General features: G+C 44.1%; 8 protein-coding genes across 19 annotated transcripts in view; 5 read left to right on the forward strand and 3 right to left on the reverse strand.

The window, feature by feature from the left end:
- The window catches only part of LOC128266582 (heterogeneous nuclear ribonucleoprotein R), a 55,214-nt gene extending 54,725 nt beyond the window's left edge, over window positions 1-489 (reverse strand). For 2 of the 3 annotated variants that reach the window (XM_053003199.1, XM_053003196.1), the window contains exon 1: window positions 2-488. In XM_053003199.1, the coding sequence (XP_052859159.1) occupies window positions 2-14 (13 nt within the window). In that variant the 5' untranslated portion in view covers window positions 15-488. Of the gene's footprint in view, window position 1 lies in introns of all 3 variants that reach the window. The other variant, XM_053003185.1, reaches the window with a different exon arrangement.
- Window positions 490-556: 67 nt separating this feature from the next.
- LOC128266585 (putative thiamine transporter SLC35F3) lies at window positions 557-23,113 on the reverse strand. 10 transcript variants are annotated; one of them, XM_053003213.1, is made up of 11 exons: window positions 20,368-20,586; window positions 11,523-12,060; window positions 10,207-10,615; window positions 9,970-10,148; window positions 7,849-7,977; window positions 7,553-7,742; window positions 7,381-7,470; window positions 6,791-6,920; window positions 6,374-6,443; window positions 4,798-4,827; window positions 557-2,169 (listed from the first exon to the last, which is right to left on the reverse strand). In XM_053003213.1, exons 2-11 carry the CDS (start codon window positions 12,012-12,014, stop codon window positions 1,609-1,611), a joined length of 2,280 nt encoding a protein of 759 aa, XP_052859173.1. In that variant the 5' UTR covers window positions 12,015-12,060; window positions 20,368-20,586; the 3' UTR covers window positions 557-1,608. The 10 variants fall into 10 exon arrangements, 8 of the variants coding, with proteins under 8 accessions (XP_052859173.1, XP_052859168.1, XP_052859169.1 ...); XR_008269067.1 differs by lacking the exons at window positions 557-2,169; window positions 6,374-6,443 and adding exons at window positions 2,183-3,206; window positions 3,421-3,685; XR_008269068.1 differs by lacking the exons at window positions 557-2,169; window positions 6,374-6,443 and adding exons at window positions 2,183-3,280; window positions 3,421-3,685.
- On the forward strand, window positions 8,534-9,494 carry LOC128266602 (proteasome subunit alpha type-7-1). Its single transcript, XM_053003245.1, has 2 exons — window positions 8,534-8,593; window positions 8,644-9,494. Exon 2 carries the CDS (start codon window positions 8,644-8,646, stop codon window positions 9,394-9,396), a length of 753 nt encoding a protein of 250 aa, XP_052859205.1. The 5' UTR covers window positions 8,534-8,593; the 3' UTR covers window positions 9,397-9,494.
- Window positions 13,569-15,037, forward strand: LOC128266600 (CLIP domain-containing serine protease B9-like). Its single transcript, XM_053003243.1, has 2 exons — window positions 13,569-13,856; window positions 13,910-15,037. The coding sequence occupies exons 1-2, from the start codon at window positions 13,679-13,681 to the stop codon at window positions 14,605-14,607; spliced, it is 876 nt and encodes a 291-aa protein (XP_052859203.1). The 5' UTR covers window positions 13,569-13,678; the 3' UTR covers window positions 14,608-15,037.
- On the forward strand, window positions 15,183-16,396 carry LOC128266601 (phenoloxidase-activating factor 3). Its single transcript, XM_053003244.1, has 3 exons — window positions 15,183-15,339; window positions 15,403-15,519; window positions 15,622-16,396. The coding sequence occupies exons 1-3, from the start codon at window positions 15,282-15,284 to the stop codon at window positions 16,305-16,307; spliced, it is 861 nt and encodes a 286-aa protein (XP_052859204.1). The 5' UTR covers window positions 15,183-15,281; the 3' UTR covers window positions 16,308-16,396.
- Window positions 16,817-17,852, forward strand: LOC128266597 (CLIP domain-containing serine protease HP8-like). The gene is made up of 2 exons (XM_053003240.1): window positions 16,817-17,062; window positions 17,121-17,852. Exons 1-2 carry the CDS (start codon window positions 16,822-16,824, stop codon window positions 17,819-17,821), a joined length of 942 nt encoding a protein of 313 aa, XP_052859200.1. The 5' UTR covers window positions 16,817-16,821; the 3' UTR covers window positions 17,822-17,852.
- On the forward strand, window positions 21,415-23,157 carry LOC128266594 (uncharacterized). Its single transcript, XM_053003236.1, has 2 exons — window positions 21,415-22,048; window positions 22,176-23,157. The coding sequence occupies exons 1-2, from the start codon at window positions 21,927-21,929 to the stop codon at window positions 23,155-23,157; spliced, it is 1,104 nt and encodes a 367-aa protein (XP_052859196.1). The 5' UTR covers window positions 21,415-21,926.
- Window positions 23,123-24,967, reverse strand: LOC128266596 (cyclin-dependent kinase 2). The gene is made up of 7 exons (XM_053003239.1): window positions 24,729-24,967; window positions 24,237-24,432; window positions 24,070-24,180; window positions 23,855-24,016; window positions 23,603-23,800; window positions 23,348-23,547; window positions 23,123-23,269 (listed from the first exon to the last, which is right to left on the reverse strand). The coding sequence occupies exons 1-6, from the start codon at window positions 24,854-24,856 to the stop codon at window positions 23,398-23,400; spliced, it is 945 nt and encodes a 314-aa protein (XP_052859199.1). The 5' UTR covers window positions 24,857-24,967; the 3' UTR covers window positions 23,123-23,269; window positions 23,348-23,397.
- Between the last annotated feature and the right edge of the window lie 581 nt (window positions 24,968-25,548).

The following is a 25,548-nucleotide window of genomic DNA, read 5'->3' on the forward strand; positions in this document are numbered from 1 at the left end:
CCAAACTTATTCATTTTGCATGCGAGTGTCCCCAACGCCAGTCGAATTTAATTGCTCTTTCGATTTTAGTTCTTCACAAGATATGAATTTTTCGTTACGCTTCGCAATTTTAACGTTTTACGATCAAAAATCAAAATCCAATGTTTGAATTTGTCAGCTTTTATAAAAGTGCGAAATGATATCACAACATATATGATATATTGGAGAACAAAAACAAAATACAAAAGACTTGGAACACCAAATGAAATTCACGGCGCCCGCCTAATCGCCGAGCGTCGTAAATTCTCCTCCGATTTCTTTATCTCGTATATATATTCGCGATCTACAGACTGCTTGGCTCGATTTGGTACAATCGGTTTTCCTAACCACCAAATATTAAGAGTAATTTCTAATTTGGACTTTGATATATTTTTTGATCCTTTTAGAATTTGAACAAATTTTTGCAGAGGGATTTAATTTGAATGGTTGATGTTGTAATACTGAGACATTTTCTACTTCTCTCAACACTGACAGTTCTCTAGATAACTAAAGAGTTGCCTGCTTGGCTCGTTCCATCAAAAGTAAAATAAACATCAAGTGTGTTGAGTTTTTCTTTAACTATTTATTTCGTGTTCGGTTTTTGTGTGTTCTAAATACATCCCAGCTATACCATTGCCTTTTTTTCGGGCGGGTAGGTAAAAGTATGTAGTGTATGCCGTAGGTTATCAAACATTTTTAAAAACTATCACAAAATCAATTATTGGATGTGGCTACACAACTTAGTTCATAAAACATGCGGCAACTCCGAATGTCCGATCGGGGGAACCCCCAATAATTGGTTCGAACGAGAGGCGGTCGCCTGAGTACAACGGTATCCTCGTTGATTCAACTCTTCGAATTACAAATTACGAACAACACATAAACATTTAAAAAATACTAATACTTCGATTCGCTTTCGACTCGGCTCACATTCAGTTCACGTTCAACTAAAAAACTTTAACAAAAATCCAATCCGCAGTAAACGTTAGGTTTAAGTGGCTAGATGAGCTTACAGTTTAATGGGTTTCTTAGCCCGGTGAACATTATCTCTTCTCGGTGACGTCTATTAACTATTTTCCTTAAATAACTTGGATTTTACTGTTCGTTTTTTTTTCGTTATCTTTGCCTCCTTAGGGTGTGCCTTTGAGTGAATCCACTTTAAAATATTTGACTATTCATTGCCGTTATAATTAATGTATATAATTGCTAAAACAATTGGCTTCGATTCCTTACACAATTTCGTATTAATTATGAGTATTAAATTATAGTTAACTTTCGGGGCACTTTTGAGCTCGATTCGCGGGCTCCTTTCTTGGGTTTCTGTTTTCTGTTTATTGCGATTGAGATTGAAGGCGAGGCTGGGTATGGATTCTTTTGACTGAAGCTGGTGCTAGTGTATATCTGTTTCTGTAACTGTGGCCTTTAAATGTGTTATATTTGAGCAAAATTGTAACTGCATGCGGTCCGATTGAACTTTTACATCAACAACAACGACAATAACTATGATAAAATGACACACAACAAACAATAATCGATTTGACCCATTATCCGATCTGATTGTATCCTCTAGCCCCTTGATATGCCATTTGCTCAATCCGAGGGAGCGTAGTAGACCACGGTGGACTTCCGGCGGAAGCCCAGGTTGAAGAAGGACGTCTCCGACTTCTTGCGCTCGTGGTCCTGCTCGTTCCCGAAGTAGGAGAACAGTCGTCCGGTGGCTCCGGTGGTGGTCACCGCGGCGGTCACCGCCCGTCCTGCTGCGCCACCGTGGACACTGTGGCTGCTGCTCTGGCGGTGGATCTTGGTCAGCGAGGTGTGCGAGTGCTGGCGCTGCAGGTGCTGCTGGTGGAGCGAGTGCTGACGATGGTGGTACTGCTGTTGCAGGTGCTGCTGGTGGGTCTGCGGATGCGGATGCTGCTGATGCTGCTGTTGGTGATGCTGCTGTTGGTGTTGGTGGTGCAAAAGTTGCTGGTGATGCTGTGCGTTGGCGCCGCCATGGCCATGTAGAAACCCAGTGGTGGTCGGCGACAGATCAGTCATCTCACACGGCCAGAGGGTGAACGAAGATGGGACCTTATGTATCCCGTCCGATAGTCGATAATGGTGGGATGCTGACCGGTTGAAGTACCGCTCCGAGGGCCGCGACCCCATCTAGAGTTTGTGGTTTGTGGGGAGATATTTGTTTTCGGGGTGGTAAAGACAAAGTGTCACTTGTTAGTATCAGACGGGCTAGGGCTAGGGCTAGGGCTAGGGCAAGGGCTAGCTATCTGCTTAGGGTTCTCTTCTGCTTGGCATTATGGGCATTTAATTACTTTCTACGCATTTCGTAGGTGTTCAACTCTAAGGCGGCTACATACACTCACATTTACATAGAGTAAGCGCTTGCAACACTATATCTTTTTGGGCTAGGCACTGCAGGGGATCAGGACTCCCCGGGAAATGGGTTCCGTTTCCGTTTCCGCATCTGCAGTGCATAGATACAATAGCCTAAGCGCTAAGACTTTTAACTGATTTTTTACTGATGTGTGTGTTCGTTATATACAAATTTACCATGTGTGTTGTGTGTGTGTGTGTGTGTGCGTGTGTGTGTATTGTTTGTGGGTGTTTGGGGGTTAAGCGGGGTAGATTAAGTTACGGGTGCCACAAATAGTTACATTAAGCTGTGCTCTCCAAAGTTCATAAGTAGCTTGAATAGCAAAGCAACTTCTCAACAACATAGGCAAGCTGTGAACATTACAAAGCAAACGAAACTTAAAAAAATAATTCAAAGACTCTTCGAAATTTGTAAATCTAAATAGTTTATAGTTGATAGTGATTTGGTGAGCTGTACATGGAAATTTGAGGGTGAGGCTAGTGGTTCTAGGAGCTGATCAAAAATTAATTTCTAGGGACTCTCACCGTTCGTTCGTTTTAGTTTCTCAGTCTGAAACTTGAAAGTTACTTAACGTAGTTTGGTACAAAAGTGTTCCTAACAGTCGCATAACAGTTGTAAAAACTCTTTGGGTTTTCGGGGGAGATGCGTGGGCGTGGCAGTGGCCGAGGGCCTAAGCAAAAACAGTCGGAAGCCACACGCTGGTTTCGTTCTTATTTGTTCATTCATGCGATTGGCTCAAACCACATATGAGTCGGTTTTGACCGCGTAATACTTTCGATTGTGTTTGTAATGGGTGGCATATATATGCTGCGATCTGTGGGTCGAAAATCCAAAAGGAATCCAGACGAAAGGAGAGTCAAATAGGGAAGAGACAAAGAGAACGCATAACTTGAGGGGATGTTGAAAGAAAATATAATAATATAAAAATATAAAAATCAAGATGATGCCTGATACAGTACTAGTTCTACGAGTGGCAACTGTACCTTGCAGTATTAGTCAATAGCAAATAAATCAAATTTCGTACTTACCCCAGATTGGCAAATGGTGCAATTGAGTTTCAGAGTTTTTCTTTGGGAATTTGTATATCTTTTTTTTTTTTTTGTTTTGTTTTGGAAAATCTTTTTACAAAATATATCTTGTCTGGTTGTGGTTTTTGTTTTTGTTTTCTGTACAATTCAGTGACCCGTCCGAAACTCTTAGCTTATGTGGTGCGTGCGCGTAATGTGCCGCTGCGCATATCTGGTGGACGGTCCCGTGACTATAGCATCTCGTTTACAAAGCGCTGGCCTACCGCTACATGGTTTGTGGAGTATGTGTGGAGGTCGTGTTCAATCGTTTTTTGCAGTGTATTTTTGCAATGGAAGTCATTCAATTTGGCCAGGTCCAGGTCCAGTTCAGTTGTGTAGTGTAGTTGGTGTAGGTGTAGTTTTTGTGTGTGAAGAAAGAGAGAGAGAGAACACAGTTCGAGAAGAGGGGATAGTCCAGAGAAACAGAGAGAGAAAGATAAAGAGAGATAGGCAGGTTGTGGCAGAGGTGAAGAAGAAAAACAAGAAGAAAAAGAAGCAATAGTACAGATTAGCGGTGTTACTATATACAAATCAGGAGTTTCTACTGCTAGTCATCCAACTGGTTGTAAACGATGCAGCGGCCACAAAGCGATTTGTATCCTTCACACGTACGCCGCTGCACCGTTTACAACCAGCATACGATTTCAGACGCCTCCAAAAAGAATTAAATACAAGAACAGTTCGTTCAACGGAAGATCATGAACTTTGCATCTACTCCGGTGGCTCCGAATGTGAGTGGGTGGGTGGATTTTGGGTGATCTGGTGAGTCTGTCATTCGGCATCGGAACGATACACTTTATGTGAGGTGAGTTTAGCTGGCGGTGGGGCAATGCAGGACCCTCGAATCGACTTACCTTAGCACTGGGCCAAAAGAAGAGTTTACCGAAATCTGCCAGACTGAGTCTACCCAGTCGTACTGTACTTATTAACCAAAGGCTATCAACTTGTACTCGGACTAGCTTACGAAAAGGATGTGGAAATCATAACTAAGATGCGAGAGGTAATATAAAAAGAATCAGTTGCAATCCCTCACAAACCAAACGAAACCAAATCAAACCCGAATTATCAAGAGTCTAGACAAGAGTTGACTAAGGATTATAACGAAATTGAATTTGAATGAAAAAAAAACATACTTCGCTTACAGTTGGATTTGGATAAATATATTAGTAAGTTTGTTGATTGCTTGTCTCGGTATGGGCTGGGTATTTAGAGTTAGGTATTCCTATATGGCGTACGAGTATAATAACGAAAAACCCTTATTCAGATTTCGGGCACCGTGTTGTTTAAGGTTGTAAAAAACACATTCAATTCTCAGCTCAGCCTAATCTCAAAACTCACCTCGCATTGTGACCCAGCATAATGATGCTTCTGCAAAAAGACAATTGAGAAATGTCGACATGTTTTTTATATATATAAGAAGTAGGTAGAGTATATAGCATAGAGTAGAGCTTGAAGAATTTAAAGATAGACAGACAGATCGCACAGAAATAAAGGAGTAACTCAAGAGTAGATCGGTTTGGAAAACGAAAAACTGTCAATTCGAAACGAAAACGAAGAGAAAACGAAGGTCGGTTCAAACATGCCAATCGGTAACAATTGAATGCATTTTAATGTATATCATTATTTAGGATTTAATCGATTTTAAAGGTCGGGGTTTTGTTTTTATTGGGTTTCTCTCCGGCCAATGGCAGCCTGACAAAGTTATATGAAAAGGGGCATAGGGGCAAGGAAGATGTAGACCCAACTTTGGAAAATTCGTACATGCTGCGACTCAACGTCTTCAAAACATCTGTGGTAACTTGCGCTCTCCTCTCTAAGTGCAGACAGGTTAAGTAAAAACAAAACAAGTAACCAAAAATCGAATTTATTTACACGAAAAGGTTATGGCCTAGTCAACGGATTTAACCCAATTACAAGAAGCTGCAATTCAGAAGAGGTCACACAACAAACAGCCAAACAAATCATCGTCATCGATTATGATACCAGCATCCAAGTTTTTGGAGTTCTGCATGGATCTTAAATTGGAAACGTTCGCAACACCAGCGAAACTCAAACTACATACGTTGAGGTGGGTGTGTGTGTTTCAGGGTGTGTGGGTGGGTGTCTAGTGTTCGGGTGTAGGAACTACTACAGTAATAGAACCTCGGCACCAGCAACCAACATCCAGACACGAGGATATATCTTACACAAACGGGCAAAACAAAAGATTGACACTGAGATCGGTCTGGTTGTAACACAGCATCCAAGGTGGCTGGGTTGGTAGGGCGGTTGCTGATATGCCGAAACGAAACGAAATCATCAAAAGTATCAACAACAATAGGTAAAAGTACATTTATGGTAACGGCAGCGCCAAAAAAAAAAAAAAAAACGTTAAGAACAACAACGAGATGGGATTGTCAACCAATTGCACAACAGCCGAAGTAGTTAGTGTCGGTAAAACGGCTTTATTGAACGGTAACGATATATAGATATATGTTCGTAAAATGTGTGTGGAGTTATATTTCGGTATATATAGTTAATTGGGTGTACATTAAGGCAGGTATATATAGTAACAGTTAGATACACATGTCTAGGCATTTCGTTCAACAAGGGTGAGCGCAAAGTTGAAAGCCAAAGTGTTGTAGTTGTAGTTGTTTGCTTGTGGGATATATGGGTGTTTATATACCTAAAGATAGCATAGAAGTTTTTCTTGTTGTTTTCAGTAAAAAATCTGCCAAGCTTCAATTACTTATCAATAGCATTTTCAAGTCAAAGTTTAGTTGGAAGGTTCGTTATCTGTAAACACAAATCTTTGAATGCCTACGGTTCTAGTTAATATCTAATGGTGTCTTGAATCAGGGGTTTAGGTTTGGGTTTTGGTTTTTTTTTTGTTTTTGGTTTTGGGTTTTTGGCTTAGCTTGTGTTTTTGGCCTACCGAATGAGCATAGCGAATTTCGGCTAATTCACAACAACATTGGTAGCGGAGTATGGCACGAACGCTCTTTCTGCAAGATGTTTGTTTATATAAAATTAAATATATAGTTTATGTGAGTATACAGGAATTAAACGGCGTTTTATCGAAATCAAACATGAGAAGAAATTTAAATTTTTTCGATGATTTATGTATTTAATCGTTAGCTTTAGTCATTAATGCCACTGAGTGGCAACAACATAAAATAATACATTTGAAATAAGAACCCAAAATAGTATACAACCGAAATGAACTGAAACCGTAAAATATTCGAAACAAACACGCACGATTCTTTTACTCTGACAAAGAAAATTAGCATATTAATTGCATAACAATTATTCTTAGCAATATGAGTAAATACGAAACATATTTCCCACTTACCTCAACAATCGCGTTATATAGTCTGGCCAGTTGGCGGGGAACATAACCAGGAAAAATCCGATGCCAATCAAAATGACTCCGGCCAATTTCATGCCCGCGAAGTTCGCACTGTACAGAATGACATCGAGGGCTATAGGATCGAATAAGAAGTGAAATTAGAAAATTGTAAATTTACTTTTCCCTAAAAACTAATTATTCTTAACTTTCTTTAACAATATCAAAATAAAATAAATTCTAAATTGATTAAATATTCTAGTTGGTTCTTGAAACAACAAATAGTTTAAGTAATCAATATCCCTAAAATTAAATAATAAAGCATTTTAATAATATATACTTAAGGTAGCTATATTCCATTTTCTAAACATAGTTCGGTTACAGGATTGTGAAAATTTATGTCACATTGCCCCCTTTAACTACAGAGATCAAACGGTCTTACGTGCCTCACATGAGTGCCCGGTTTTAATATTACAATTTAAAACAATTTATAGTCACGGAATCCTTGAATCGAAAAGGGGCTAACCCAAGACCCGCATGCAAACCCCACTTAACCCGTAGAAATCATGCTGAGGAGCTCGCCTGCAGGTACATACCGCCAGAAACGGGCACAGCGGTAATCAGACCCAATGTCACAAACATGTTGTACGTAACGGCGGCACTGAACTGCATCAGCACGTGGAAAACTGCAATCAAAATTAATTACACCGATAAAAGTTTACGGCACAACAAATGCAGAAGGAGTAGAGCTGGGGAAGGTGGTCCTACCGAGGAGCAGGAGGCTCGCCGCGAACAGCAGGTTCCAGGGTATGCTCTCCGAGGAGAGGCTTTCCGTGCCAGTCAGGTAGAGTCCCAGCACCACGGGCCACAGCAGCAGGGCATTGAGGAAGCCGAGGGCGGTGAATATGAAGGCGATTTGGCTCACCGGCGGATCGCCCATCACCTTGCGGAACATAACCTGTGAAGCGACAGGCCAGCATGAGCACGACATGGCTCGCACACGAACCGGGGTTCCGGGGAACCGGGAACCCGGGAAACCAGGACATCGGAACGGGGGTACTCACCCTGAACACGGCATAGCCTGCTCCGGCCAAAGTGGCCAGCACCACGCCGCTCAGGGTTCGGCTTTCCGTGATTCCATCCATGTAGGCGAGCAGCGCTATTCCCGTGTCGCAAAGGATGATGGCCACAATCTGGAATAAAGCAATCATTTAACTAGGATTCGAATATCCCTATAATATAATATTAAAAGAGATTTTAAAACAAAACTTAACTAATTTTGTGACAATGGAAGTATATTTATATTTTAAAAGCTATTAACACTAGTAATGGTTTTTGTCAGTCTAGCTGTCAATGAATACAAAAAAAAATTTAAAAATAATTTTATTTTTATAATAAAAATTTGATTTTCAAATTTTCAAATTTTATTAAAAACAAAAAATCGTAAGTTTGAAGAAAAATATATAACCTTTTCTAGGTACGCAGAATGATTTCTTTTTCCGTTGACTTGTGCTTTAGGTATTAAACTTTAAAAAAATAACTGACATTTTAGGACTATTGTTTTATTTCTCAAATAATAACAGTTTTCGGTGGCTTTTGTTATAGAATACAAATATAAATATATATATAAATCAGTTTTGACTGATATTTACAAAATGACTATAAAGATTTAAATTTGCTGGAATGTAACTAACGTTTTGACACCACTTTTTAAAGTTGTAGGGATATTTATTTTAAAACCCTTGCCTACGAGTTTACAATCACTTGTCGAACTGTCTAACTTGAACATTGCCTGCCAAAGACGAAAAGGTGACAATCCAATAATCCAATACTCCTCAATATCTCAATTAATCCCAAAGATGTCTTCGCGCTACGATCGAGCTGTTACCATATTCTCGCCGGACGGCCACCTGTTACAGGTGGAATACGCCCAGGAGGCCGTCCGAAAAGGCTCTACAGCGGTCGGCGTTCGCGGCGGCAACTGCGTGGTGTTGGGCGTGGAGAAGAACATGGTGTCCAAAATGCAGGAGGAGCGCACGGTGCGCAAGATTTGCCTGCTCGACCGCCACGTTGTGATGGCCTTTGCCGGTTTAACGGCCGACGCCCGCATCCTGACAAATCGTGCCCAGGTCGAGTGCCAGAGCCATCGGCTGAACTTCGAGCATGCGGTGACCCTGGAGTACATCACCAAATATATTGCCGAACTGAAGCAGAAGTACACGCAGAGCAATGGCCGTCGTCCCTTTGGGATATCCTGCCTAATCGGCGGATTCGACGCCAATGGTTCTGCCCATCTCTTCCAGACCGAACCGTCTGGGATTTTCTACGAATACAAGGCGAATGCCATTGGCCGTTCGGCGAATACTGTGCGGCAGTTCTTCGAGAAGACCTACCGCGACGAGGATGTCAGGAGCGAACGCGGAGCCGTCAAACTGGCCATTCGCGGCCTTCTCGAAGTGGCCCAGTGGGGCCAGAGCCACCTCGAGGTGGCCATCATGGAGGACGGCAAGCCACTGAAAATGCTTGACAGCACGATCATTGCCGAGTATGTGAAAGTCATCGAAAGAGAAAATGAGGTAGAGGAGCCTTCTTGGAAAAAACAGAAAAAGTAAAAATTTTATTGGGAGCACTTGGATTCAAACAGCTGATCAGACTTATACTGTTTGTTATTATTGCTTCAGCTTTGTAGAACGAATTTACACTGTTTTAAATGAAGAATATTTGCTTGATATTAAATTAAAAAAATGAATTATTAATTATTAAAAAATCTTATACCAAGGATGTTTTTAAAGTGCGTAGGATAAATAAAATGTAATTTATTCGATGGGTGTATTTTGATTTCAATTGCTTTTCAGCTTTGCTAGACCGAATTTTCACTGTTTTATATTAATAATTTTATATTATTCGGCAATCATTTAAATCGCTTATCTAACATGGAGAACGGCAAGTCAGTGAAAATGCTACACAGCAATAATTACTGAAAAAGTAAAGTTAACATTGAACTGCTTTTTTTTTGCATAACATTGTTATGCAATTGATTTGCATGTTATAAATGTATATGCCATCATACTTTAAATTTAAAAAAAGATTTTATTTTAAAAATGTAATAAGCTTGAACTTAAAAGGTTAAGACACATTCAAATTGTTTGAGTAGTTTGTCGCAGGCACAAAGCATTGTTACTTACTCTCACACCCACGAACTGCTCGTGCAGGATCACCCAGGACAGAAGGTAGACGCAGGCCACGTTGGTGGCAAAAAGGGCCAACGCATCCGTGGCGTAGAGGACGTGCAGGGAGAGGGTGTACAGGTAGGTGGTCACCAGCCACAAAATGCAGAAGCAGAGGCAGCGATTGAGGAAGCGACCTGTTAAAGGCAGGTTAGGCCACTGTATGCAGAGTGCGATAATGACCTCTGAACTCACCCACTGTGAAGCCGCGCTCCCGGAATCCTCGCAGCACGTCGCCGAGTATGTCGCTCAGCTTTTCGCACTTGCGCGTGGAGACCAGGCCCAGGATGTAGATGGGGAAGAAGAGCAGCGAGAAGTTGGTGAAGAACCAGGCGGCGAAGAAGGGGGCGCTGAAGTAGACCGGCTGGCGCGGTGGTATGTTGAACATCTCGGTGGCGTCCTCGACGTGGTGCAGCGACGAGTCGCTGATGGCCAGTATGTCCTCCAGCTCCGTGCTCAGGTCGGCACGGCTCGAGGACGTGTCCTGGTCGTCGTTCAGCAGGTCGTCGTACGGAGCACGGTACTTGTACATGTACTTAATGCAGTGGGTGGCCCCCACCCACGAGGCGGTCATCAGGATGGTCACGCAGACTCCGAAATACATCTGCAAAACATCGTGATTATTATCGTGGTTATTAGATTCTAAATAACATCATTTTCTGACATATGCTAAAAGTACCTTTGAACTTTAACAGGGTAAGACCCATGCCTAATGGTAATTCCAATTGCATGACACAGCTTAGTGACAGTCAAACTGATTTATATTTTTTTGGAAACGTGTCAACACAATATAACAATCAATAAAACAATTACCCAACAAATAAATGAACACAGCGAATCATTTAACAACCCATAATAAAATATGGAAATGTCTGGATAAGACCAACACAACACATTTCAGATTTCATTTAAATATAACTTAGTAAATTAAAATATACTGCGTATTAAATTGCATGATTGCGTTGCAGGCATGAAATAATTGATTAAATGTGGAAAATATTATATTTCAAATTTGTCACATTTGTTTTAAATGGGTTATATTTAAGTTTGATATGGGAATTGAAGTCTTATGAATTCTTACAACAAATTTAATATTCCATATTTCAAATAACTATGTATTCTTTTAAAGAAAAAAAACGTACTTTTTCACTTTAAAAATAACTAATTTTGATGTTTGTTTAGAAATTCTCAATTCTTAGCCTTATAGCTATTTAAGTTGAATATGGTTTACATTAAAAATAAATTTCTATTTATTAAAATCTATTTAAAAGTAGCTTTATAAATTATTTCAAATGAAATATAATATTTTCATATTTAAAATAACTAAATGTATATTTTTTTTTATAAAATAAAAAACTATATTTTCCCCTTTCAAAATAACTCTTTTTGGGGATTGTTTTATTTTTAACTAAATCGTTGTTACAAATAGGTTTTTCTAGTGTAATTTGGTAATGAGTAAAATTGAGTTGTAAAATTTTAATTTGGCTTTTACTATGCCCTTTTGGCCTCACCTTGCGCGCCAGTTCAGAGCAGCAGGACTCCTTGCAGGCCTGCAGCTTCCGGAATCGCAGCTCCGGGTCCTCCCCGTGGCCATTGGCCTGCTGCTGCTCCATCTGCGTGTCGCTGGAGTCGGTGCCGCCGAAGTGGATGCCCGCATTGTGGCTGCCCGGGGCGCTGGTGGGCGTGTCCGCCGGTATGATGATCACCTCATTGGGGTCCTGCTGGCTCGACGAGATCGAGTCTTGGTGGGTTATTTGCGGATTGCTCGAGGTGAGCACGTTGCTGAAGCCGCAGCTGCCCGTTGCCCCGCTGCCACCGCCGCTGCCATTTTGGGCAGACGTTGCAGGAGCTCCGACTCCGGCTGGGCTGCTGCTGGCTCCCGGTCCGCCGGCGTTGCTGTTGTTGTACGGGCCATTCGTCGACGAGTCGCCGGTGACCACCACGGAAGGAGTGCGCACCCGTTTCGGATTGAAAATGGCTGGAATTTCGCCGTCACGCGTCATGCTATCATCATTACCGGGCTCCTCTGTCGTTCATAGTGGTCCGATTCTGGAATGTCAATGATTAATTAGAGCCTTAATCTGAAATGTTCACTTAAAGAAAGCGCTGATTCTGCATCGATTCATTTTTTGCATTCATTTCATCATTTGAATAATTTACCCTAACCAAACGAGTTGAAATGCGCAAAGTTGCACTTCGAATGTACGATTTTTAGCCCAGTATTTGGACCTTACAAAAAAATGCATACATTATTTTACAATTACTAATGGTGTCTTTTAAAATGTTAAATAATTTCCCAAAATCTACAACTTGAAGCAGCTTTGAAGTTAGCCCTAGCTCTTTCTCTCCGAGTTCTAATCAAGGATTCAGTTCGATTCGGTCGGCCATTTTCCATCTCCGTCTGGATTCAGGCTGCTCACGTGCCCCCAGCGATTAAAGATTGAGGAACACGCAAATGAGAGGCCATTTCTCGACTCTTTACAAGCGAAAGGCGCACCCAGAGCCCACGCAATCCGTCCAGGGTCTGAGCAATTTGCATGGGCCTCCCATTCTTCCCTTGCCCATTCTCGGCAGAAGGGGTGAAACTGGCCTAGGCCACACTCAAGGCCGGGTCAGCCAAGTTTTACGAGCGCCGCCGAATGGCCAGCCAACCTGCTAACCAGCCTGCCTACCAGCCTGCCTACCAGCCTGCCTGCCGTTCACTTAAGTCCAGAGCCAACTAGGAGCACATTGATTGGAGGGCCACAAAGGCGAGGGACTGGGCTCATAACAATGCGAATTATGAACGCCCCAGCTCAGGCAGGTCAAGTTGAGTGGACAATAAACTGCCAGCCGGATCTGGCCGGGCAATTTGTAAGCATTCTAACTAGAGTGTTAAGTCCAGCCCCCCCCCCCCCCCCCAGTCCGACCCTTCACTTTTTGGCCGGATGAATTACAATGTCCTTCGCTGTCCTTCACCCTCGCATCCCCCGTGCCGCCTGTGTTTGCCTTCGATAATAGCATTCTAATTGAAACATTAATTATTCAGCTTAGTTGTGGGCGGGCTTTAGCGAATGCAAGTCCGCGGGTCCAAAGGGATATTCCTCTTGTAGCCTAATGGCTATATAATGAAGGTCCTGATAGTTGCCTGTAATTTTGATCTATCGATTTTCGAACACCTTCAAGATACTTCAGATCTGAAATCTGCGACTTTGCCAGCCAGAGCCAGGAAAATTTTGCATTTCAAATTTCAACGATTAATAGATTGTAAATTGGAAAATAAGTATTTAAGTAAACGAGCGAGGAAGTTGTATTTGTGGATAAATATTAAGAAGTATTGTAGTAATGAAAACAGGTTTTCCATCTTTGCCGTAATGTAAATATCGAGTATTAAGTTTAATAGTGGAAAAACAGGTAGTTTGAATGGTTGGCCGAAAATTGAATCAAATATCTTGTCATTCGTAAAAAAAACTACTAATAATTATAATCAAAATAATTTGTAATTTCAAAACTCAATAATCTCAAAAGTGAGTTAGTTCTCCCTAAATGTAATTTTTAAAGTTTTGTTTATAGTTTGCCTGAATATGTGTAGTTGCTCCAGTGTTCGCAATCATTAAAATAATATGCATGTGAGAGACTTTTCTTTTTTCCCAGCTGACAGTCAGTTGACTTTGAGCTGAGCTTTAGAATGCTTGGACAAATAAAAGCTATCACGTTGATTCTGGGCCTTATTGGCTCCGAAGTGCAATCGGCCAAGTTGGCGGACACGGAATGTGGTTACTTTAACGAGAAACAGCTCTTAGAGAGGGACTCTTTCATCGGACCCACCGAGCACCAGTGGATAGCACGGATCGTTTTTAGCAAAGGTTAGAAAACAGGTATTCCATAGAGAAGACAATAAGCCTGCTTTCTATTACAGGGATCAAGATTGACAATGATGATGACTGTTTGGGCGTGCTGATCTCCAAGCGCACTGTTCTAGCTCCAGCCCACTGTTTTGTTCAGTATAACGGCCAGGCACAGGCCTTCTCCGTGCACCTGGGTGTCTACAACAAGAGTGCTCCGGTTGGATCACTAATCTGCGAGGAGGATGGCTTCTGCGTGCGTCCTGCCCAGGAGATCAAGGTGGCCGAGGTGGCCATCCACCCGGAGTACGACTCGCGAACGCTGAAGAACAGCCTGGCCGTGCTCACCCTGCAGCGGGACGTCAAGATCTACCCGAACGTGATGCCCATCTGCATGCCACCGCCCCACTTGGTCAACGAGACGCTGGTGGGTCAGACCTTTCTGGTGGCTGGGCTGCGCAAGTGGGCGGACTTAAGGCAAATGAGCTGGGTGAATTCGCTCAGCCGATCCTTCTGCCAATCGAAGTTCAGCACGCTTTTGACCAGCAGCACCACGGTGTGTGGCTACCAGGTCAGGCCAGACGTGTTCGTCATTGGGGCACCGCTGGTGGGGATGCAGGCAAAGGGGCAATTCACCCAGAACTACTACCTGGTCGGATTAATGATAGACTGGCGCATGGACGAAGACCGCGTCATGTCCAGCTTCCTGGCCATCCGGAACTACTTAGGCTTTATCCATCAGAATTCCGACTCGTTGATTGTACGCTCCTAAGCGGAAACAGATCACTTTACAACCCTAAAGAATTAAATAAATGTTTTGAAAATTGTTACAATAGTGAAAATAACATTAACATTAAATTAAAACGTTTATAAGAAGCACGGAAGCCTTCTTTGAACTTGGCAATAAACGTGTTAACCAGTTTTAGTAACAGCAAAAAATTACAGATTTTCGATTAAATTAAAAGACATATTTTTTAGAAAACAAATATCAAAAATCTAACTAAATTTTTAAAATTTAACTAAAATCGTTTAACTAAATTTTTGAAAATTCGAATCCTTAAATCGAGAAATAACTGCAAAAAAGATTTTATACTGAGAATGAAAATATACAATTTCAAGCCAGAAGTTGTTTAGCTTTCGACTATCTATTTGAAGGTTACTCTTTTCATAGCGATTCATGCGCAAATCTAAGTCTGAACATATGAAATCGGATTATATGGCTTGGCCAAGTTAGCATAATTTTGTTTTTAAAAAATAAATATGAGTGCCTATTAATAATAATTTCTGAGCACTGTCAAATTTTTAAAAATCAGTCAGGTATCAGTGATTTTACCAGCGAGATAAGAGAGGGGGAGATTTGCCATTAACCATTCAGTGCTAATGCAACTCAGCTTTTGAGTCTGAGAAATAAGTTTAGTCAACTCTGAGCACTTGGAGCACATCGACATGGAGGTGCTTGTAAGCGGAAAACTTGTTCTGCTGCTAATTGTAGCCTGGCTGGGTGGTGAGTAAAAACATTAAAATTGAAATGTTTACAAATCTGTTTACATGGCATATGAATTGGCAGCCTTGGCAGTGGCAGATATACAATGCGGGCGCCTAGAGGAGAGATTGCTATACACTGTCCTGGAGAAGACTGAGCCCTCGGAGAATCCCTGGATAGGCATCCTGTGGGCTGATAAAGGTAAGTCCACACATAGGAAAGTTCCTATGAAAATAGCTAATAGCTAATAGCGTTATTTACAATTATACTAAATCATTTTCTCGTTTGCTTTTCCTTTCACAGGCAATAGCTACGAGAATACGGCTTGCTCCGTTGTCATTATCAACGAGCTGCATGTCCTCACCACTGCCACGTGTGTGAAGCGGTTCAAGACCCGGTCCGGAGACACCACAGCGGTGGCCATGCTGGGCGTTTGGGACGAGACCAACTCGCCCGAGGAGGATCTGGCCTGCAACGAGAAGGACTTTTGTGTGCCGGGCCCAGTGATGTACAAGGTGGTCGACATCAAGGTGCACCCGCAATCGGACAGGGACACGGGCGACAACGACCTGGCCATCCTGCGGCTGGAGAGGCCAATCGAGTGGACCCACTGGATCCAGCCGATCTGCTTGCAGGGCAGCTCGGAGCCGGAGACGCTGACCAACCGCAACCTGCACTACTCCGGCTTCAACCATGGGGACGTGTACAAGGGCAAGGGCCTGGCCATGACCGTCTCCACGCCCAAGTGCAAGCAGCTCACCTCCTCCAGCGTCTTTTTCCCCGAGAACCAGCTGTGCGGATATCCCGTTAAGCGGACCAAGTTCTATCCGGGCTCGGCACTGATGGACATCGAGGTGCAGGCCGAAAAGCCGCACAGCTTCTACCTGGTGGCGTTGCTGGTCCGCAATGTGGATGCCGGAGGGGCCACCACCCAGGTCTTCCAAAACGTGCGAAACGCCCGTTCCTGGATACTCGAGAATTCGAAATAGAAATGGAAATACTCTCAAATACATGATTGTACAACTGGATTTATGAATACTTGACAATCATTAATAAAGTCGACAGACGAGGAAGTAAATTGCTTTTGTGGGGCCAGGGAAATAACTGATGCATCGTGCTGGGATCTGCCCAGTGTTCCGCATCGGAAACGGGTTTTCAATCTTCGCAGAAATGTGATCACAGATCGTTACTGGGCAACGTAGAAAAACAGGTAGTTGTAAGAGTTAGTTGGAAATTTAAACAATGTCTTGCCACACGGAGATAATAGGAATGGATAAAACCTGAGTAAAATTATTATAACTAAGATTAATTAAAGTTTCACAAAATGATATGTCTTGACAATGGCTTAAAAGAGTATTTAGTTAAACTAAGTTTGTCTATAATATTTTAGTATTAAATTTATTACCTATTACCTATTATTTTATATTTTTTTTCAAGTGTGTAAGCTAAGCTCCCGTATTGATCATAACTTCTGGATAAACCCCCTATGTATTGCAATGCTAAATGCAGTTGGAAACTTTTCAATTTCCAAGTTCCCCGTCAGTTTACTTTGAGCTGCGCTTCAGAATGCTTGGACGAATCGCAGTTGTAACGCTGCTTCTGGGCCTCATTGGCTCCGAAGTGCAATCGGCCAAGTTGGCGGACACGGAGTGCGGCTACTTCAACGAGGATCAGATGCTCAAGCAGGGCGGCTTCGCCAGTCCCACCGAGCACCAGTGGCTGGCCCGGATAGTGTTTGGCAAGGGTAAGCGTTTGAGTGTTTCCAGATTGGAAGAACAGTATCCTCACTGGTTGTTTGGCAGGGTTCGAAGGCAAGATTCGGGACAATGGCTGCCTGGGCGTGCTGATCTCCAAGCGCACCGTTCTGGCCCCAGCACACTGTTTTGTCCAGTACAACGGGGAGGCTCAGGCCTTCTCGGTGCACCTGGGTGTCTACAACAAGACCGCTCCCGTGGGGGTGCGTGTCTGCGAGAAGGATGGCTACTGTGTGCGCCCTGCCCAGGAGATCAAGGTGGCCGAGGTGGCCATCCACCCGGAGTACGACTCGCGAACGCTGAAGAACAGCCTGGCCGTGCTCACCCTGCAGCGGGACGCCAAGATCTACCCGAACGTGATGCCCATCTGCATGCCACCGCCCCACTTGGTCAACGAGACTCTGGTGGGTCAGACCTTCCTGGTGGCTGGGCTGCGCATCCGCGAGGATCTGAGGCTGAAGACCTGGGTGAACACGCTCAGCCGTTCGTTCTGCGAGTCGAAGGCCAAGGCGCTGGTGACCAGCAGCAACACGGTGTGCGGCTACCAGACCAGGCCGGAGGCCTACTACCTGGGCGCACCGCTGGTGGGGATGCAGAAGAAGGGCCACGCCACCCAGAACTACTACCTGGTGGGCTTCATGATCGACTGGCGCTGGGAGGACAACCGCATCATGTCCAGCTTCTTGGCCATCCGCAACTACCTGGACTTCATCTACCAGAACGCCAACTCACTGATTGTACGCTCCTGAGCGCTAAATAAAACACATTCGAGAAATGCCAGCTGCCAACAGGTCTTGCTGCTGGGGTGTTAATTATTCAGCCCGAGACTCGTTGTTTGCCGCTCGAAGCTCGAAGCTCGTGCAACATGCAAATTGTTCCTACACTTATAGCATTTTAATGAGCAGTCACTCAGCGCAGCGCAGCCGCCGCTAGTTGGCTAATGCGAGGAATATGGAAATTTCACCGCTTTCTCCCGCCGGCGCCCCTCCTGCGAGCACAAAAGCCTGGCAGTCGACAGGAGACAGCCGAAAATGCTGAAAATACCCAGCAGAACGGAACCGGAAGCCATGGGGGCCGAATGGGTGGGTGGTGAGTTAGGGTTAGGGTTTGGGCTGCCTTGCCATTGGACGAATGCCAAGACATTGACTCAACTGGCAGAGCTCGAAGAAATCCAAGACCAAAACTGAACAAAGCTCTGAACGTTTACAGAGAGATAAATGGCCGCACAAAATATCATCAATTTTACTAAAAATTTTCAATTTGTTTGTAAAAAAAATACATTACTAAATGGTTTTGATTTGTTGAATTGAGAAGCTGACCAATCAATCATATCTCATGTTTATAGCTTCAAAAAAATTCTTTCACTTGGATTTACCTTACTAAAATCATTTAGGGATTATATATTTTTGAGAGGCCTTGTGAATCCTTTCTATTTTTTCTCTGCTCTAAAGGGGGTATTTCACGTGAAAAAGTTATTTTAATGTGCTGGACGGACATGCTTTTTGCATAAAATAGGCAGGACTGCCAAGAGACATCAAATAACGACCAGGAGGATTACATATTAAATTGCTGGTAAGTTTTGTCTTTTATCATCACCCTTCTTCCCCGACGACTCGTCAAGCTAATGTAGACACATCGCTTTTATCGGCGTGCCAGAGCATACTTTTGGGCGCCAAATTGCTCTATAAAGCAGCGCGCTAGGAAAAACGACGAGCGCTGTTTATTTTTGCCGAGAATAAAAATCACAATAAAATTTAAATTGCCAGGCATGGACGCCTTGAGCAGCTGGAGGTGGGCAGGAAAACGTGACCAGAAGACTGTGAACGGACCGACGACAGACAGAGGGATAAACAGCGCATTCCTCCCGCCGCCCGAGGAAAAATGCGATTCAAAACAAAACAAACAGCTGAACGAGAGAAAGTGCGCCAGAGAGGTGAAAGCAAGCTGTCCGGAGAGAGTGCCAACAAAAAAAAGAGAGAGCTAGCTGCTGTGTGTGGGTGGTGGGTGCTGGCCAAAAGTAAACGAGCTTACAGCAACAACAGCGACGAAAAACAGCCAACAGCATACAAACGTACAAACACACCTCGGTCGAGGACACCACGCGGCGTATACGCAATGTGACATTTTTAGTGGTTATGGTCAAGCACAGCACTTGAGCGAGGGCAATGCGAGCAGGAAAACGAAAGTGACGGCAAAAGCAGTAGCAGTCAGACAGACACCTGCTCAGTCACCTGGGACACAGGAAAACAAATTGGAAATCAAAAAGCCAATAGAGTGCCCAAAAATACGACGTAAAATATAGTTTGATTGCCCGTATACCAAAAACAAACTACACTTAATGAATAAATAATGGACTATCTTCTTTAACGGGCTTATAAAATGTATAACATAAATAGAATATTTAAAAACTCAATAGAGTTTCCCAATTACTTTATTTCTTTTGGTGCTTTGCTTGGAATGTGAAACGCGCTCTTAAAAATGGAAACAAAACGCCCGCCAAGATAACTTTTCGTTGGCTCGAACTTGTGCAAGTTCGTGAGTGCTTGCGGTTGTGTTTAGGGTTAGTGACTAGGCCTTGAGGTCGGCGCACACCTTGACAGTCGTCGAAAATCTAGCCCGACCACCCATTCCGCCCACTTAGACAGTGGTGACGACCTGGGATGGGTGGGGATGGCTGAAATTTTTCGTTTCGCCTCGAAAACAGGGCAAGGGAAATTGCCTGGCGAATCCGTTTATCTTGACCAAAAAAAAAAAAAAAACAAAAAATGGGAGGAGGGCAAAAAGGGAAAGTGTTTTTCCAGGCTGCACAGCCGTCGCTTTGAATGTCTCGAGTTATGGATGCTCAACGGGGCGTTTAATGTTTTTATATAATTTACTTAAGCACTTAATGTCATTTTCCCACGGCACTGGCACTGGCACAGACAGTGGCACTGGCACTGGCACTGGCACAGCCACATGGCACACAAACTTTACGCAATTCTCTGGCCTTCTTGACGTGTTTTCCCTTATATAAAGATAGCGAGCGGACCGAACGCAACTCAACCGGACTGGCGAGACTGTTCACCGTGGCTCTAGCCCTTTACTTAATTCAATTAAATGCGCAAAAATATGCTGGGTATAAATTTGGAGCAGCTCGCAAACGGAACGCTGCACGGATACACAAAACGAAGGCGCACGCACACACACAGATACAGATATACACGGACACACACACACACGCACACACGCAGGCAGCAGGCACAACTCACAGATACACTGGCTCACATTCACAATGGCACACACGAACAAAACGAACCGCTGGCTTGGCCCAAAAAAAGCAACTGCCACTTGAACGAGCCTTTTGACTTGTTTTCCTTCGACTTAGGTGGAAACTGTGACAGCAGCGCTTCTAACGTTAGTAGCTGCTGCTGGCGTTTTTCCAGCTTTCCTTTTCTAGAGCACACGCCGTCGCGGAGGTCCTGGGAAACCGTGTCGTTTCTGGCCAGGAATCTCAAAGTCGACTGAACCGTTTCCTGCGCTGCCTCGCCAATGGCCCAAATGGAAGCTTTTCTTTGCTCTCCCAGCCGAAAAGCCCTCTCCCAGCCGAAAGCCACGCTTTTCCTCTCCCATTCGCTGGGCAAAGAAAAACACTTGTTAGGAATTTTCTTTGCGCTTTTCATTGCAGTTTTCGTTTTCGTTTTCGTTTGTTTTTTGTTTTGTTTTTGCAGCTGCTTTACTGCCGTTCAGCTGCTCGAAGGACTCAATAAATTTTTTCGCGATTTTGGCTGATAAGGATTTTCACATTCCGTGATTGCCGGCACAAAATAAGTTATTGCAAGTCAATAAAACCGCTTTTAAAATGATTTTTTTTTGTAAGAAATCGAAAGGTGGACTTCATCAAGGTCATTACACTTTATTTGCGTTTAAAATTTAATTCTTTTATAGATTTATACTCTGTCCATATTGGTAATGAATAAGTAACGGCCATTTAATAGATCTAAAAATTGCTTGTTTTTTTAAATTATATATTTTTAAAATAATTGTTATACTATCCCAGATTTTATTTCTAAAGTAACATTATCCGTCTTTAGAAAGTGTGACATTTCCTTCCCATGATTTCTATTCGGCGAAAAGAACCGATCTGAATTTCTAGAATGAACCAATTTCGTTTGCCATAAAGATTGCCCAATTGGTCAGACAAATCCATCTAATGTGTCCATTTAGAGATTCCATCACAATCAGCATTGTTATGCCATAAAAAAGCGAAGCTGCCAAGAAAATGCACCCATTAAGAAACCCATATGTTTATCCAGATCGTAAAATCTTGATAAGGAGAAGCCCTCATAAACACAAATTCGTCAGGAGAAAGCATTTTGCGAACCGTCGATTCGTTCCCGACAGCTTAGCATAATTTTCGAAATCAGAACCCACAGGCAAACGAGTTTTTCAGTCGCAGCCAACACCTTGAATGGCGTATTAATTGTGTAATCTATAAGAGTCCATTTGCATATGTATGGGCGAGATTGGCAGCTGCCAACGAGCCCCGCGGGAGAGATGTAGATGGTCTCCGAATTGGGTTAGTTGGTTTAGTGTCGGCATGAGTTAGTTCCACCAACACGGCCACCTTTGGGCATAAACTGGGGCTTGGGACAAAGCCATTACAAATTAATTTGGCAGACTTTTGCTAACCGTTCGCTGAACCAATAAAAACTATTCTAATGAGATGCTCTGGGCAAGACACGACAAAGGCAGCGCCATCGAGCTGTTGACAACTGTTGTCGCGATTCGGAGGAGGTTTAGTTTCCCTTCGACCAGGAACGGCAACGGTCGCATTCGAAATATATTATTAACCTAAGGAAGGCTTAGTATCCAAATATGCAGTGGTTGCTGTGTACTGCATTTTTGCTCTTTGTGGCATGGAGTTATCCTGCGCAGGCAGTTCGGATATCTGCTCTACAAGTAGAGCAACGCTTGCCGCAAAAGCAGGCCAAGATTGGGTGAGAAAACATTCCACATTGTAGGCAGCAAAAATTAAAGGTGCTGTAAATGGCTTTGCCGACGGAGTTTTTAACTTAAATATTTCTTACTCCTGAAACTTATTTGAGGTTTTTATCTTATTTCCAGTTCCAGAACCCATCCCATCGAGTATGTCCTGCTGCCGAGTGCTCGTGGTGGATATAGAAGGCGTTATGTCCACACTTTGGGAAAAGCAGCTCCCACAACAACCACCGAACGTCCACTGGTTCGGGTTTGGAACAGTTTCGTGCGCAGTGTTCAGCCCGCCTTCAGTTTCCGCAATCTGACAAATCCACTGGCCAACTTCTTCAACGACGGCAGTGCCAACATTATTGAGACCTCGCCCGTCTACCTGCAGACCTACGATGACGACCAGGAGCTGCAGCTGGAGGAACCTGCAGCGGTGGCCCCGCAGAGTTCTAACAAACGCAAACGAAAGCGCCGCAAGCAGCAGAAGCACCGACCCGTCTACGATTCGCAGGAGAACGACGATGCTTACGGCTCTTATGATCCCTACTTCGCACCACCTCCTCCGTCACCATCCGCACATCCCATGTTCTTCTACGACACCAACTCCGGCAGCTACTACGGAGTGCAGCGCTTCAGTCCGCAGGACTTCCAAGCTAATTTCTACAACTTCAATGACCAGCCGCAGAGCGAGCCGGAGGAGACCGATGGCGATCCGGAGGAGGAGGCTCCCGTGATGAGGAGGCTCGGCACCAGGAAGGTGACTCTGCTGCGCCCGCTGCCCGTGTCATCGGTCAAGGGTCAGTTGCCACCAAAAAAGGTGACAGAAGTCAGCAGGCCAGAACCGACCACTGAGAACGAAGATGCGGTCGAGGAAACCGACAGCAGCGCACCGAGCGATCCAACGACTAACGATGAAGATGAAGACGATGGCGATATGGAAGCCAACTCACCACTCTCCGAGAGCATGCGCAATACCCTGGGCACGTACATGCGCGACGATAGCCACACCCGCCAGCGCCAGAGGCTCGCAAGCGATGGAGCAGCAGGAGCCCGCGATTCCGGCGCCAAAGTCTCGCCCCGCCATCATCAACGACGCCTCTTCCGACTGAGCGCCTGGTGATCCGGCCTAAACTTTCTTGAATAAACTCTTTACGTATGGATGGATGATCGTGTATTTATCGTGTGTGTTAGATGCAAGTGAGGGTGGGAAATGCATGAAATATAGCTGGCAGCTGCAAAAGAGGTTAGGTTCGAATCATATAATTGCACTAATTTCGCCTTAAAGTTAGTGAGGTAGACATTAAACTTACTATACTAAAGATCACAAGTAATTTGCTAGACCTGGGACTATGGGACACGCTCAGACGAGCCTCGTTAGGCGCGAGGCACTGCCGGCATTGGGGTCAACGGGCAGGGCCACATGGTCAACATGCTGCACGTTGCGGAAGTAGGCGTGCTGCAGGGCGTCCTTGGCAGAGATGCGCAGGTTGGGATCATAGCACAGCATGGACTGTAAGGTGGAGAACTATGGATTACAGCTACGGATTAGATTATACGCCACCCACCATTATGAGTTCATGAGCCTCGTGCTCGGTTATGCTCTGGGGCATGTTAGTGGCCTCCCACTTGGGGAACTTGGCCTTAAAGTCTGGTAGCTGCGTAACCCCTGGCCATTTGGTTTCATCGGGGGTGCTTAACGTGCGGAATATCCTATAAAGTTGGTCGATCTCGCTGTCTCCGGGAAACAAGGAGCGGCGCATTATCTGTAAGGTAAATGTCAGTCAAAAGAAGCTAATTAAAGTTCATGACATCCCTACCATCTCCGAGAAAATACAGCCCAGACTCCAGATGTCCACGCCCGTGGAGTAGAATTTGGTGCCCAGCAGAATCTCCGGAGCTCGGTACCAAAGGGTGACAACTTCGTGGGTGTAGGCCCTCATGGGCACATTGAAAGCCCTGGCCAGACCAAAGTCAGCCAACTAAAAAGGGAGTGATTAGCAGAACACTAAGATGGTAAGCCTTATAATCTTACCTTTATTTTGCCAGCAGTATCTACGAGTAGGTTTTGGGGCTTGAGATCGCGATGCAGTATACGATTCGTGTGGCAAAAGCCGAGGGCATCTAAAATCTGATGCATATAGCTCTGGAAAGAGGGCATAACTGCGATTACTCCATAGATGAGAGCAGAGTCCAACATACCTTTATCAACTGTGGCGTGAAAACATCCTTCTTCTTGTCCATCAGCTTCTTTAGGTCCATGTTCAGGTACTCGAATATCATGTATAGGTTGTTGCCGGAGATGACCACGTCGAATAGTTGGACCACATTCTTGTGCTTCAGGTTCTTCAGCAGGGAGATCTCTCGAATGGCCGTCGAGGGAACGCCCTCCGTTTCACTGGAATGAGAAAATCTAATGTTAGGCAGGGCATATGAATAAATAAAGATAACCATTGGTAACTCTGACTATGCAATCCGGTGCTGTCCTGCACCACGAAGCCGAATCATGTGGTGCTACGGATTTTGATAGTAGAAGCAGCGCAGCCGCCACAGAATCCGGGCTGCGGGGTGCAGGTGAATGACATTCGCCAAGGGCACGCCCAGGATGCCAGGATATAATCATTCATGGCTATGTTAAAAAGGTAATTCCTGCGTGGCGAACTGGGGAACCCCACTACGATGCGGACTACACACCCTTCCAGCCGGATCTTCTTGAGCGCCACATCCTGGCCGGTGGCGTTGCTCCGCGCCTTGTAAACTATTCCGTAGGTGCCCTCGCCGATTTTCTCGGCGCGTTGGAAGTTGTCTAGAATGGTGCTCATCGAGCTGGTTCTCTCATTCGGTTGGTAAACAAATTTAAAGCTCGCTTTTGGCAAAATAAACCCAACTATTTTGGAGGGAAATTCTTCTTCTTCAGTGATGCTATCCACACTCAACTGCAGATAGCTTATCGATACTTGCCGCATATCGATAGGTCGCACTGTATCGATTAGTCTGGCGATGTGGCAACGCCGCTGAAAAGGTTTAAGCCAGACGTTATTTTCAAATTTTTGTAACTGAATGAAGAATATTGTTTAGTGAAATGTCCGACTTTTCAAAACATATAATTTTAAAATATTTAATTTATTAGATATTTTATAAGTCTAAGACGACCTAATCTCTCCTGGCTGCGGGAGACATATGCCTCAAGGGCCGACCTGGTGTATCTGATGCTGCCCAGCCAACTGAGTTGCTCCTGGTCATCCTCTCCAATCACCGGCTTCACATTCGAGCACTCCCTTGGACTGCTGGCCAAAATGGAGTCTGCAAATCGAAGGTATCAAAAGGATGTAGGAGGTCAGGGATGTCTGAGGTCGAGAGATTAACCGATCTGGTAAAAGCATATTGCTTTGCATTCCGTTTAACATTCCGTACAGCCACAAAGTCGGATATGAACTGAGTTGATTGTCTGGGGAGGGATTTGCACTGAAATTGCAGCTCGTTATCGTTTAAAAAGACATTCCGTGCATTTTAT

The sequence above is a fragment of the Drosophila gunungcola genome, chromosome 3R (assembly GCF_025200985.1).
Source record: "Drosophila gunungcola strain Sukarami chromosome 3R, Dgunungcola_SK_2, whole genome shotgun sequence".
NCBI lineage: Eukaryota > Metazoa > Arthropoda > Insecta > Diptera > Drosophilidae > Drosophila > Drosophila gunungcola.

Coding starts and splice junctions, on each gene's coding strand:
- LOC128266602 (XM_053003245.1), top strand. CDS start 8,644: ATGTCTTCGCGCTACGATCGAGCTGTTACCATATTCTCGCCGGACGGC.
- LOC128266600 (XM_053003243.1), top strand. CDS start 13,679: ATGCTTGGACAAATAAAAGCTATCACGTTGATTCTGGGCCTTATTGGC. Junction 13,857..13,909: donor ACGGATCGTTTTTAGCAAAG/GTTAGAAAACAG, acceptor TTTCTATTACAG/GGATCAAGATTGACAATGAT.
- LOC128266597 (XM_053003240.1), top strand. CDS start 16,822: ATGCAGTTGGAAACTTTTCAATTTCCAAGTTCCCCGTCAGTTTACTTT. Junction 17,063..17,120: donor CCGGATAGTGTTTGGCAAGG/GTAAGCGTTTGA, acceptor GTTGTTTGGCAG/GGTTCGAAGGCAAGATTCGG.
- LOC128266596 (XM_053003239.1), bottom strand. CDS start 24,856: ATGAGCACCATTCTAGACAACTTCCAACGCGCCGAGAAAATCGGCGAG. Junction 24,017..24,069: donor ATACTGCTGGCAAAATAAAG/GTAAGATTATAA, acceptor CTCCCTTTTTAG/TTGGCTGACTTTGGTCTGGC. Junction 23,801..23,854: donor GCTGTATTTTCTCGGAGATG/GTAGGGATGTCA, acceptor TTTACCTTACAG/ATAATGCGCCGCTCCTTGTT.
- LOC128266585 (XM_053003213.1), bottom strand. CDS start 12,014: ATGACGCGTGACGGCGAAATTCCAGCCATTTTCAATCCGAAACGGGTG. Junction 7,743..7,848: donor CAGGCTATGCCGTGTTCAGG/GTGAGTACCCCC, acceptor GTCGCTTCACAG/GTTATGTTCCGCAAGGTGAT. Junction 2,170..4,797: donor ATGCTGGGTCACAATGCGAG/GTGAGTTTTGAG, acceptor CACAAACTCTAG/ATGGGGTCGCGGCCCTCGGA.
- LOC128266594 (XM_053003236.1), top strand. CDS start 21,927: ATGCAGTGGTTGCTGTGTACTGCATTTTTGCTCTTTGTGGCATGGAGT. Junction 22,049..22,175: donor CAAAAGCAGGCCAAGATTGG/GTGAGAAAACAT, acceptor TCTTATTTCCAG/TTCCAGAACCCATCCCATCG.
- LOC128266601 (XM_053003244.1), top strand. CDS start 15,282: ATGGAGGTGCTTGTAAGCGGAAAACTTGTTCTGCTGCTAATTGTAGCC. Junction 15,340..15,402: donor AATTGTAGCCTGGCTGGGTG/GTGAGTAAAAAC, acceptor ATGAATTGGCAG/CCTTGGCAGTGGCAGATATA. Junction 15,520..15,621: donor CATCCTGTGGGCTGATAAAG/GTAAGTCCACAC, acceptor TTCCTTTCACAG/GCAATAGCTACGAGAATACG.